Raw genomic sequence first — 13130 nt, 5'->3', positions numbered from 1 at the left:
CAGTGATCCGTAGTCAAATCAACTTAATTAAGCTAATTAAGTTGATCAGTTTAATTATTCAAAGTATGCTGATTGGATGAAATATCTACCACACCACCTCAACGCTTCAAATGCATTTGTTAATTACTTATAATAATGGATCCATTTCAGAGCTACTGATTGTTATCGCACCCTACACTTATACCGCACACACACGTGGTTAGTATAACTCCAATATCTTACATCAAGCATTTATGTAACTTTCAGTGTCTCTTTAGTGTATGCATTGCATTAATTATGGCCTATTTACTATTTTCAAATATATGCTTAAGAGTGCAGTACTACTTCAGACAGATAGTTCATCTCAGTATAATGTTCTCCCTTGTTTGTGCATGTAGTTTTATTGAGTAAGTGAGCAATGAATGAAAGTGAGAAAAAAAGTTCTTTTATTATACAAATGGACAATGTGTTGTGGTGCTACGATGTCAAGAGAAGTGCTATTAGCTTTCCAGGTGGATCAGTTGCGTATTGGATTCATCAGCTGTTGCACAATTAAATGGCTTGGTATATGCTTGATGCTTCCTGTCGAGATTTCTAAACCCCGCGGAAGCTCCTGCGCTGAAAAGATGGCGGACAACAAAGAGCTGTTTTAAACACCAATGTTCTACTACCCAATTCTTTAGTTTCATTTATTTACGTTAAAATATGAATAAAATATTGTCCATGTGATGTAGACGATCTTCACTGCCTCCTATTGTATGGGAGAATATAGACTACACGCTGTGACAAGCCGTGCAGAGTATGATAGGGTGCCAAAGTGGTGCTGGACGAACTCATTTACACGCGGAACGTACATACGCCAAGCATACACCAAGCTTTACAATTCATAATCAAATTCTTTGATAACTCATCCAAAGGTTGACTGACAGCTGACTTTGGGCCAAAGTTGAGGTACACACTCGACTGGCTTCCAGCCATTCACAGAGGTTATTACTAGTTACAAGTAAAGTATAACATCAGATCACAAAAACACAATGCCAATACCAATTCTTCAAAAGGCAACATTTTGTTTCAGATAAAAAGCTAAATTGAGTATACATACAGTACATACAATATATAATATACAAAAATAAGATACAAAAAGCTTTGAAGCTAATTCTGTGTGTAGTATGAACACGATTAAAAAAAGCCACCACTTTCCCCTTTAATTAAGATGAATCCTGGAACAACACAGAAAACACAGTTGTGGATTTTTACTGTTTAACAGACAAACACAAAAAAATGCCATAAAACTCACGAATGTTGTGCATTCTGTATGAGTTGAGTTCAGTGATACCTCCAGATTCAATATCCACTTTTTGGACGGGTGGGCAAAGAGCATCGTGGTTTTTGCTGAAGTCACTGCTATGAAATGTCAATGTATTTTCCCTTCCTTTCAGCCATGGCTAATCCTCACAACACTATTGTTGCTACAGTTCATTAGAGACAGTAGTCGAGTGGTTCAACCATCCTCCCTCAAATGAAGCAACAATTCAACCTTCTCTCATCATGAAAAGAGTGACAAGCTGGTTTACAAGAGGAGAAAGGCGAACAAGGAAGCCGATAGAAGAGTTGAAGGTAGAAGCCACTCAAGTTTTTCCATCTAGTTTCTCAGCATACCTGTAAATAATGGAAATAGATCATTAGTATGTACTTGTACCAAATATCAGTATATTATTTATATTTATCCGTTGATAAATATCAACTTGTCGTACAGTTCCATAATGCAGACCGTAATACAAAGGCTGTTATTATACAAGGCAGACAGCTTAAGTTCAGGTCTTATGAGTTATTAGTAAATCGTGTAGTGTGATTTCTAAAATGCAAATGAACACACAGAGCAAAACGCTTCTCACCTTCTGGTCGGACATCATGCCATTGGCATGCATTTGAGTTGGGTGTCCACTGAGTAGTCCACCTCCCGGCCGATCATGTTCACAGAAGATCGTCCCGTTGATGTAGTGAAAGCGATCACCAGGGACAAGGCGGTTCCGACAGGTTGCACAAATGAAACACTGACACATAAAGACACATGAAAGATTTGTTAATAATTTCATCTACAATCATGCCCCACTGACCAGGACCAAGAACAAGTACAACAATTGCAGTTTGATGATACAATGCTATGTATATACCGTATTTTCCGCACTATTGGGCGCACTTAAAAACTTAAAATTTATTCAAAAAACCACAGTGCGCCTTTTCTGAATCAATTGATGAATTTGTTGATCCATGCTGGTTGTACATAGCGCTCTGCCAAAATGTTTCAGTATGTTTTAGTACGACTAGTGAGGTCGCACCGCGTGCCAGCATTACGACAACCATGGTCAGGGGGCGTCACTGAATAGCTGTTGTACCCGCGAGGCTATTTCATTTCAAAATAGGCTGTTCCGTTAATGTTTTCGAGTATGTTTACGGATCATTATCCAACGGAATCATAAATAAGCAGTACCAATGTGTTAAATCAGTCTTTAGTCGGGTCCGATCACTTTTATGGGAGAAGGTTTGGGAAACGCGATTGTTTGCAGGGGGCTGCCACGACACTTTGCTGAGACTCATGGGAGTCTGCGAGCTAAGGCTCATGGGAGTTTGCGGGTGGCTAATGCTATAATGATAGCTGCTATACGCACAAGGCTATTTCATTTCAAAATAGGCTGCTCCGTCAATGTTTCGAGTAAATTTACGGATCGATATGGAACGGAAACATACCGTTTTTTTCCGTGTATAGTGCGCAAAATCTAACGAATTCATTGTCCTAAAATCTGGGGTGCGCATTATACATGGATACAAAATATTTTTTAATTTTTTTTTTTTTAAATTTTCTTTTTTTTTTTAGAAAACAAAACCAACAACAGGACTGACCGACAAAGTCGTGGAACAAAAAGACAGGGTGACATTACCAAAGACAGGAACAGAAAGCAAACAGACATCATGACAGTAACACATGCAATGATCCGACGGTGAGCGAGGGGCAGACAGGACTTAAATACAAAACACGTTACATCGATTGAGGTGACACAGGAAGAGAGGGGCGACGCGAACAGAAACTATGGCAACCTAGACACATAGCAAAACTGGGGACGAGACGTGACAAATGTCCCTCGAAATGAAACTTGAAATCACCAAGTTTTGGTTTCCAAGGGTGTTTTTATTCCTCTTCAACGTCTCTCCCATACAGAGCCGCCTTTTTCACGTCCACACGCCTCTTTTCCGTGCGCGCACGGAGCGCGGTGGTGCGTTTAGGGGCAGTCGGAGAAATCAACGCCAACAAAAGAAAAGGACATCCAGCCTAGTTAAGACCATACCAAAGACTATAAAAATGGGACCCATTGCCTCCCTGCGTGTGTGACGATCATTGGGACTTAAAAAAAAAAAAAAAAAAAATTCATAAAAAAAGAATTCATAAAAATTGGGTGCGTATTATACATGGGTACAGGCTTTTTTCCAGCATCAGCATGCCATTTTTAGGGTGCGTATTATACATGGGGGCGCACTATACACGGAAAAAAACGGTAAGCAGTACCAATGTGTTAAATCAAACTTTGGTCAGTTCCGATCATTTTATAGGAGCTAGTTTGAGAAACGCGATTGTTTACAGAGGGCTCATTGATTATTGGCTAGTGGATGCATACCGCAAGCCTAGTCAACCTCAGTTAGTTGCAGTATAGCTTCTATTTTATGGGCCTTTTAATCCGGTGTGCCCTATATATGAAATAATTTCTAAAATAAAAAATTCAATGAGGGTGCGCCTTATAATCCAGTGCAACTTTTGGTGCGAAAAATACGATACTGAGGTGATGAGACACATAATCAACCTCACCTTCAGGTGGTAAACGTTTCCTTGTGCCCGCATCACCATTTCGCTAGCAGGGATAGCCTGTCCACATGCACTGCAAGCGCCGCTGTGTCCAAAAAGTCTGCGGAAACACACAAGCAAAACTATTTTACGACCATCAAAAGCATGTATTCAATTTGTATGACGAGTAAAAAAAAAAGAGTAGTGGCTCTCATTTTGTGGCGGCGTTGGCATCGATGCTAATTGTACTGTAGTACAAAGCTATTTCTCCTTTTTACATTTGTCTGATAAATAAGAATGCTTAAATGTCGACTCACCTCTGAAGCCTCCCTTTATGTACCTATCCTTAAATGCTACTTCTCCATCACGCTGAAGACAAATGGGAGGAGAGGAGATTTCTTTCTTTCTTTTGATTTTAGTGTAACGTTCAGTCTGATTTTGTTTGTTTCTTTCTTTTACACTTGATGTACCGTATGACAGTTATGATTGCATGATTTCCACTTTGTATGTCAACCTAAACAATTGTGTTAAACTTGAAGTTTCAACTATATCACCATTTTAGTTTTCTGTAGAATTTCCCTAAAAGCATCCACCCTTTTTTTTTTGTAGTAACTATTCAAGCAGCTGAACTTCCTGCACTCAATGTTAGGAAAGACATAAGTTGGAATTTGCTGTTGCCTGATCAACTGCAATTTAATGAACTGCTCTGGCAAAGCGCCTGAGTGGTATCAGATGCACATTTGGGAGATTTTTATGCTTAGGGAGCAATGCTGTTGTTGAACTAGTGTTCTCTCGCCTCATAGCCAGTTTGTAGTCATTCTAAAAGAAGATTGCACAACTAATGAATATATTATTTGAGACTACCACAAGGTCGCTTTAAAGTGGGGCTTTCTAATTTTATGATGTTGGTTACAGTTGATGAGCAAGTTTAAGATCTCAATCAACATCTTATAACATAGTCAGTGACAGGAACAGCAGGCTCAAGTTAATCCACTCCAATGAGACAACATTTTCAATTAAGGTATTAATAGTAGACTGTCTGTCAAGATCTGTCACAGTTCGTTTCCTTGTTTTAATGTCATTTATGAGTTTCGGTTAGCGTGTCTGTGTGCTAGCCATTCCCCTCCTGTGCTCTGATCAGTGTAATTGACTCTCGTTAACTGTCTTGTATTTAAGTCCTGTCTGCGTGTCACTCCCTGTGGGATTGTTTGCGTCTTATGTCTTCTTGGTTTTTCTTGTTGCTTGTCTTGTTTTCTCTTTCTGTTCAGTTATTCATGTCCCTAATCGAGCATCTATAGTTTGTCTTTTGAGTTCGTTCAATAAACTGGTCCAAGCTGCATTTGGTCGCCCAGCTCCGATCTCTTCATGACACTGTCACGCTCAATTTAAATGGTAATTTAAATAATTCCTCTTTTGGCATGCACAAACTTGGCCAATAAAGCTGATTCAGATTTATGAGGCTCCATGCAAGCCAACCAACATCATACATTAACATCAATTTTAAAACATTTTAAAATTACTGCACGTAAAGCTACTTACAGAAATACTCACTACATTTGTATTCAGTTCTGTCTGATTTCTTGTTTTGACTGGCAGTTGTGGTCGTTATTCAAATACCAGCCAAAGTGAAATCTAATAGTGCAAACATAAGAAATTTAGATTAATGTGTACATACCCTAAAACCACAAGACAGGGTCAAGGTGGCTATGGGTAATTTTGGGAGGTTCCTGAATGGTGAACAAAGTTGCAATGACGCAGATGTAAAAAATGCCCATGGGCTTTCATAAAGCAAAAAAAAAAAGAAAAAAGGTTCCTGGGTAAGTGAGAATCAACTAGCCGGTATACCTTTTAAAGTGAATTAAAAGAAACAAAAAGTTCCGCAGTGTCTGCCTCGAGCTCACACCCGCACTGTGTTAGGTTCTTAAAGGGGAAGTCAAGTAAAAAAAAAATCACTTACAATAATATGTTCTATCTGCCTCCACTATGCTAAACAGTATTCTGATTGGTATTGCATCAGTGGGATATTAATTGCAAAACAAAACCACCTGTTTTTATGCATTTTGCAGGCATTTTTATTTATTTATTATTTATTCATCACTCTTATTTATTCATTGTTTGTGCCTTCTTGTTTTTACTTTTTGTGTTGTTTACTTGTATGTATATTGTGTACTATGTTTAGTCACCGTGGGATAGTGGGAACGTAATTTCGATCTCTTTGTGTGTCTTGACGTGAAGAAATTGACAATAAAGCAGACTTTGACTTTTTTTAAATTTTGCCCTGAACTGACACCTGCTGTCAAGGGACAATTACATCACAGTGACATCATGGTGCACCTCTTCTCTGAGTTTGATCATGTGATGTTGACAAGCGGAGACACAAGGCAATGTGACATCAACTTCATTCAGTTTATAAGCTAGCTGGTGGCTAGCACCTTACACTAGCACTTTCTCATCACGACATGCAAAGCCGCATTACGACATGGGATGTGTCACCGGAGGAGCCTTTAAGTCACAGCTCAAACATGCAGAGAAGAGTAGGCATAATAAAGATGCTACATGCAGTTGTGGTTGATTGACAGTTGGGTGGAGTGTGGTTTCTTTGGCTATGAAGCAAGAAATGTAGCCTTTCTGTTGGAAAATGCAAGGGTGGATGGGACAATTAATCATTGCCAATAGCATATAAAATATCCACACACTCTCCTTTGTCTCCTGTTTCCTCTCCTTGGGCGAATTCATTCTTTTCCCTGACAATTTTGCGGTTCAAAAAATACACTATGGTACCGTATTGGCCTGAATATAAGACGATGTTTTTTTGCATTGAAATAAGACTGAAAAAGTGGGGGTCGTCTTACATTCGGGGTCTAGACATTCACTTGTGCACAGCGGTAAGTTAAAGGTTGCTGGTATCGACTGAGTATGTTGCTGTGATCGTGTGCGTCACAAAGTGAGTCTCGTAATTTTCGGACTATAAGTCGCGTTTTTTTTCATAGTTTGGGTGGGGGGCGACTTATACTCAGGAGCGACTTATATACATATGTATGTTTTTTTTTTTCACTTTTTTGGGCATTTTATGGTTGGTGCGATTTGTACTCCGGTGCGACTTATAGTCCGAAAATTACGGTATATACATTTCATTGTTACTACTGTTTACTGTTGTGCCGTTTGTCCGATCGCGGTATCCTTTGTGTGCGTGCCGTTTGATTGACAGCTCCAGCGCGCTCCTTTAAAGGGTACCTTTGGTCAACCTGTATAACGCAGGCACTGATTTAGAATAAAAAAAATGTACAATATCAAAAAAGAAATAACACAACACCTCTTAGGGACAAGAGATATATAGACTGAAACATTGCCGTTTGACCGCCACTTTTGCTGCCTGGGGAAGAAATATGGCGCCACGGATATGACGTCACCAAGTTGATTCCAACCAATTGATCATAGCCGTTACTAAAATCACTTAACAGTAAACTGACTTCCCTGGCAAAATGCGCTAGCCCGCCATGACAGGAAACCAATGTACACAAACCACAGTAATGGCTCAGTAATTGATCAAAATCGGGGACAAAAACTGCTTATCACAGATACATGCCTGTCTCAGAACGGCAATGTTTTGTCCCTGGGATCTCTTTTCATGACGCTGCTGCCTTTTCACATCAGTTTTCCTCTGTTTATGGAACAAATCGGCTGCGAAGCAAGTCTCTTCAAAATGTTCCTCACAAACCACGAAATTACTGCCAAAAGGGAAAGTTTTCATCGTGTGACCTGTTCCTAGATTGTGCAACCATTGTTTATAGATCCTTATATGATCATAATTGCTTGGCATTGGCACACGGAAGAAGTGTTTGTCTTTATTTTTTCTTTTGTTATTATAACATCCGAATGCTTTACACTGCGCCATGTTGCGTGATCCACAATACTACTGACACTTACTGAATCCGTGCTCCGTGACCCAGCCCAGATTCTCCCAGAGTTCATTGCGTCACACCTCTCTGGCCTGAACCAACGCTGGGGACGAGATTGGAGCCAGCCAAGATGCCTGATCCGGGCCACAAGCTAAGCAACATGGATGCTCACAGTATTTCCATGTCTCACTAACTAAAAGCCATTTATTTCCTACATGAGTTGCTTTTTTAAAATAAACTTCAGGGATTTGATTAAGCCATATTCGTAGAATAGAAAAGTGTTAATATTGCTAATGACTAAAGGTACCCTTTAAGTTTGCCTCGCATCGTACGAGCAGCGTACACGCATGACTACAGCTGTTACGCAGCGGCACGACGACTAACTGTCGCCAGCAAATGTATTTTGTTGTCTCGATGACTTATGTTTGGTGTGTTGCCGAGAGTATTTCATTTATGGCTATTTAGTATAGCGGAACCGCTACGCGCAGTTAGTTATGTAATGTGTGCCGTCTACTAGTGTTGTGTGACGTCAGAAGTTGAGCGTTGACTTAAGTGTTGTAATTCTGTCTGTTGCAGAACCACACACACGCACACGCGCACACACACACACACACACATAGATAGACAGTGATAGACAGTTTTTGCATGATTTGATCGAGGCAAAATAACATGCTTTGTCTATCGAATATATTGTTATAATCATTGATTTCAGATGTAATCATTTTCTGTATAAAAATTAAATTTGGTGTTCAAAAAGTTTTTTTTTTTCAAACTCGATTCTTGAAAAAGAGGGAGTCGTCTTATAATCAGGGTCGTCTTGTATTCGGGCCAATACGGTATATTACAGAAACTTGCAACTTATTAATTAAATTGATCCAATGAGCAAATGTTTTAAAGAGTTATACTCATTTTCCGTCCTCTATTTTTATTGAATGTATCAATTTGTGTCACACTCAGTTTAAAACACTGTACAAAATGCTAGTAAGAATGAAACGTGCGCTCATGCTGAAGCAAAGCGTGTTCCACAGAGCGTGAGCCACACTCACCTGATGTAGTCGTTCTTGCAGAGGATCATCCCTCCTTTGCTGTAGCAGGTGCTGCTGTACTCGCCCAGCTGAGCGTGGCAGCAGGAGCACTTGAGACAGCGCGTGTGCCAGTACTGCTCCATTGAGAAGAGGAGGAAGCGGTCTACTATTCGACCTCCACATCCTGCGCACGACCGACCTGCTGTCCCTCCCACTACGGCCACTGTGGGCCCCTCCACCCTGCTGTTCACCATCATAACTGGAGAGGGACAAGAGGATTGTGCAGTGTAGAACGAGAAAGTCTAAAATGAATGACAATCCGCATAACATAAAGAGAAAAGAAAAAGTAAAGGCTTTGGTTCAAATTCATGATGATCTATGAAAATGAATAATGCATAAATGCTTAGCACATCCAGCTCGCAGTTCTGAGCTTAAAGGTTCAAATTTGTGCTCAGGTCTGCCTATATGAAGTCTACATTTTCTCCCTTGGGCTTTCTTCCACATTCCAAAAACATGTTTATTTGGGATCATTTATGCATAGGCGCAAATGGTTGTTTATGTATGTATAGATTTATTTATGTAAGTCCTGATATCAAGTCTTGATATTAAAGAAATTTTAAAAATGCTTTATCTGTTTTCAGAATTTAGCGAAATTATATTGGCCCATGCCTCCACAGTCCAGGTTTGAAAAGATTAGTCCAGTTTTTCCCGACCTGTTTTCATCCACAGCACACCTATTCATTGGGAAAAATCTCGAGGCACACTACCACCAAAAATGTGTTGTGTTCACACCAGGTTCTATATTAAAATTAGTTATTTGACGAAAAATGTTGTGAAAGTGCTATATAAGTCCTTTTCGCACGCACGCACGCACGCACACACGCACACACACGCACGCACACACACAAACGCACACACACACACACACTAATAGAGATATTTTTTAAATGATATTTCTTATTATGAAAGTGATTGTGATTAAAATCCAAAAGAATCAACCTGACTGTTTACTGTTTTGGACTCGCTCTATAAATATTGCCACAATAAAACCAAAGTCTTGTTTAAAGACACCTTACTGTTCTGGCAGCACCTGAGTGGTTATCACAGTGAAGGTATCACTTCTTGATTGTGTACTTTATGTTGGTGAAAAATGCACAATCCAGGTTCTCCGGTCAAACTACATCCTGGGATTTCCCAGTCGACAAATGCACCATGGCAATTGTCACTGTTATCAAAAGCACACAGCAGCACATACATGAAATGAATATGCGCCGATGCAGCACAATCAGACCGACACACCATGAAATCTCAAGATTTTTCAATTAGCAACGCACATGCAATTAGCAAGTGACTGACCAGACTTTGCTCTCACTCTCGCCGTAATTAATATAGGACAATTTCGCACGGCCCAGCTGAACATCTCTCATGGCACACCAGTGTGCCGCGCACAGTGGTTGAGAAATGTGTAGCGTGTTGTAAAAGATTACACATTTTGCCTAACTGTGCAAATTAATAAACAATGACAACATGACCTAGAAACCAAAATACAATCAAATTAAAATCACAAAAACATCAGCATTTTGTTGTTTTTACATTCATAATTTATGTAACAGTTGATATTGGACCACCAGCTACCAAACAGGACGAAATCTACTCTCTGACCACAATCATTAGTTACACTTGCACAATACAATAGGCTCTAATACGACAACATTATCAGCAACTGTGCCTTCACAAACACAATAACAAATCACTCAAGGCTGACAACTAAAAGCAGTTGTAGTTAACCATCAATTAGTAGCAATTGCAGATATTTCATTTGTGACAAAAATGATAAAAAAAAAAAACACACCTCTTTGACTTAACAACTTAATGAACAATAATTGATTCCCAAATGTTGTTTCCATTAAAACGGCAAAGTCAACACAAGTCCTTCTGAAATAATTTGTTTCAATTGTCAGTCAGGTTTATTTCTAATTGACACACCTCATGCCACAGTACTGTATTCTAACAACTTGGTTGCTATATTGGACTTGTGCGTTAGTATAGTAGACTTGTGTGATGCAAGCGCTGTAATAGCCATTAATAATATTAGTTTCTAAGAACATTCTTATTTCAAGTTTGCGGCGGTTATGAAGTGGCGCTAAATAACGCTAATTATCACCTAATTGCTAAATCCAGATAGAGCTTTTTATGAGCAGTAAGTGCAATAATGAAGTTTGCGCACTCTTTGAATCCAGACTTTACAGTCATAAAGGTCGCCAAGGAAGATGCTTCTCTATAGCAGACTGTGACATACTAAGTGGTCAATTACTTCAGTTGGTTAAATACTACTTGAGATTGTTACACGTCTAAACTAATGAGTGGTGCGGAACTGAGATCACATTCTACACCTCAACTATAGGGATCTTATTTTGATAGCCTCAGACGTTTCCACCATTTTGGACTGTATGCACTTTTGGACAAGAAACAAAGGGGGGGGGGGGGGGGGGGGAACAGACAATAATAATTACCTTTAGCTTTAGATAACTCTCGCCATATGTTCATAGCATCTATGAGCACAAATCTAAGGACATAAGCTAAAATTGTTATTCAAATAATGTTCTCTCTCGGGACACACAGGTCTGCAGCGGGTCACAGTGCTGATAACAGAATGACTATAATGTAGTCTGACAGGCGCCTTTTATAGTACATTGGAATAAACCTGTCAATAGATGTGACTATTGTAAAATTTAACTTGAGGAAGTGAGGGTAGTAGTTCAAGCATCGCAATTGGTTCATGCTGTTGAAGTGGGAAGGCGCCCTAGAGCAAGGCAGTGGACAACCAATCCTCTCACTATGACATCGCTCCACTAAATCTATCTTGTAAATCAATACATTTGTAGCCATGTGTAGCGTGTTCAATAAAAAGTCAAATAGAATTTGATTAAAAAAATCTTCATTATACCCCAAGTTGAGTCTATACAATAGTGAATAAAAATTAGTATGACAAAAAAGCTCACCAATTTGCCTCATCCTAGAACGAAATTATGACGAAGTGACGGTGTTTTTCAATAATAAATAACAAGCAGGTGTTTTTCTAAAGCAAGTACTTGCATACTATAATGAAGTATGTGATAATTAATTAAGAACCATTATTAGAATCGTCACCAGAGACGCCGACTAGTCTCGATTTTGTTGTTTAGCTTTCCATAGCTTTCCTTGCTGGTGACAAGCAACCAACCAGTCGCCACTTGGCAAAACGTGTACAAAACAAGATGAGTTATGATAGGACCCACTCCCCCTCCATTGGTATTTTTAAAAAGTATTTTTGTTCAGCTGGGATCTTAATAACTTTATAAAGGCAAACGCATTCTTGCCAAAAATTAAAGTTACATTTAATAGCAGCAGCAACGTCTTGTTTACTAGTTAAAAAAAACAAGAAAACAGCAAATACATGTATGTTAATCAACTTACACCACTGGCCCTTGGAGAAAGGGAAAGAAATGGTCACAGCTTTCTGACGTCTAACTTGAAATCCGCGAAATGCCGAAGGTTTTCAGTCCACTCGCGACGAGAGTCATTCAAGAAAAGAGCAACAGCTCCCTTGTGATAGGCAACAAAAAGCTCTGGGGACAAGTCTTCCACTTTCACTTTCTTTTGGTCCGTTTACAACCACAGTTTGGCGGCGAAGCGAGCTGCGGTCTGGCGCGTGCTTGCCTTGATAAATACGTCATCGCTACTCGCCCAGCCACGCACGTACGGAGGGGCGTGTCTTTTGTAAATCGATTCTTCCGTTGTTCACAGCAGTGAATACAAACATTGTGTTCACCGAATACTATACAATGTTTGTATTCAATGCACGAAATAAAACGAAATAGCATAATTACTTCAATCTCCCTCATTAAAAAAATAAAAATAAAATCCGACACAAATTGTTGATCTTTTTGTTGAGCTCCATTAATGCGCTGGCTTTAACACAAAATTATCATTACAGGTTCGTTGTCATTTTTGTCATCCAGTTTAATGTTAGCAAAGTTTGGGGAAAACTTTTTTGAGAGGGATGCAGACTTTTTTATTGAGTTTTTTTTTTGTTTGTTTTGCTAAACTATAAAAATCCACAGTAATTGAAAGTTACGTTTATACATCAGTAGCTGCATTTTGGAGTCTGTATTTTTGAATTGTTACGTATGTGCACAGTGTGAATCTACTTTTTACAGAGTTTTTTTTCTTTATAATGCAGTTGTTATTTACTTCCAATTTTTTAATGGGCTTTCACTTGCGCAGAATAGCGTTTTTCTACCTTCTGTACACATCCAGTTGTGGCGCACAAAAACAGCGGATTGTGTTTCAATAAAAGTAGAGAGAGACCTCTAGTGGACAATCCTTGCAGCGTGTTAAAGCAACAGTTGT

General features: G+C 39.3%; 1 protein-coding gene across 1 annotated transcript; it reads right to left on the bottom strand.

Moving 5' to 3' along the window:
• Positions 1 to 402: 402 nt before the first annotated feature.
• On the bottom strand, positions 403 to 12451 carry lmo4a (LIM domain only 4a). The gene is made up of 5 exons (XM_061293750.1): positions 12195 to 12451; positions 8760 to 8997; positions 3839 to 3935; positions 1875 to 2033; positions 403 to 1638 (listed from the first exon to the last, which is right to left on the bottom strand). The coding sequence occupies exons 2-5, from the start codon at positions 8993 to 8995 to the stop codon at positions 1630 to 1632; spliced, it is 501 nt and encodes a 166-aa protein (XP_061149734.1). The 5' UTR covers positions 8996 to 8997; positions 12195 to 12451; the 3' UTR covers positions 403 to 1629.
• Positions 12452 to 13130: the final 679 nt, after the last annotated feature.

The sequence above is a fragment of the Syngnathus typhle genome, linkage group LG12 (assembly GCF_033458585.1).
Source record: "Syngnathus typhle isolate RoL2023-S1 ecotype Sweden linkage group LG12, RoL_Styp_1.0, whole genome shotgun sequence".
Classification (NCBI taxonomy): domain Eukaryota; kingdom Metazoa; phylum Chordata; class Actinopteri; order Syngnathiformes; family Syngnathidae; genus Syngnathus; species Syngnathus typhle.
This window is presented reverse-complemented; position numbering and strand designations above follow the sequence as displayed.

What these genes read in the sequence shown, in the direction of transcription:
- lmo4a (XM_061293750.1), bottom strand. Translation starts at nt 8,995, where the DNA reads ATGATGGTGAACAGCAGGGTGGAGGGGCCCACAGTGGCCGTAGTGGGA. An exon ending in TGCAAGAACGACTACATCAG is followed by an intron (nt 3,936 to 8,759) that starts GTGAGTGTGGCT and finishes GTGTTTCCGCAG; the next exon opens with ACTTTTTGGACACAGCGGCG. An exon ending in GAAACGTTTACCACCTGAAG is followed by an intron (nt 2,034 to 3,838) that starts GTGAGGTTGATT and finishes TTTATGTGTCAG; the next exon opens with TGTTTCATTTGTGCAACCTG.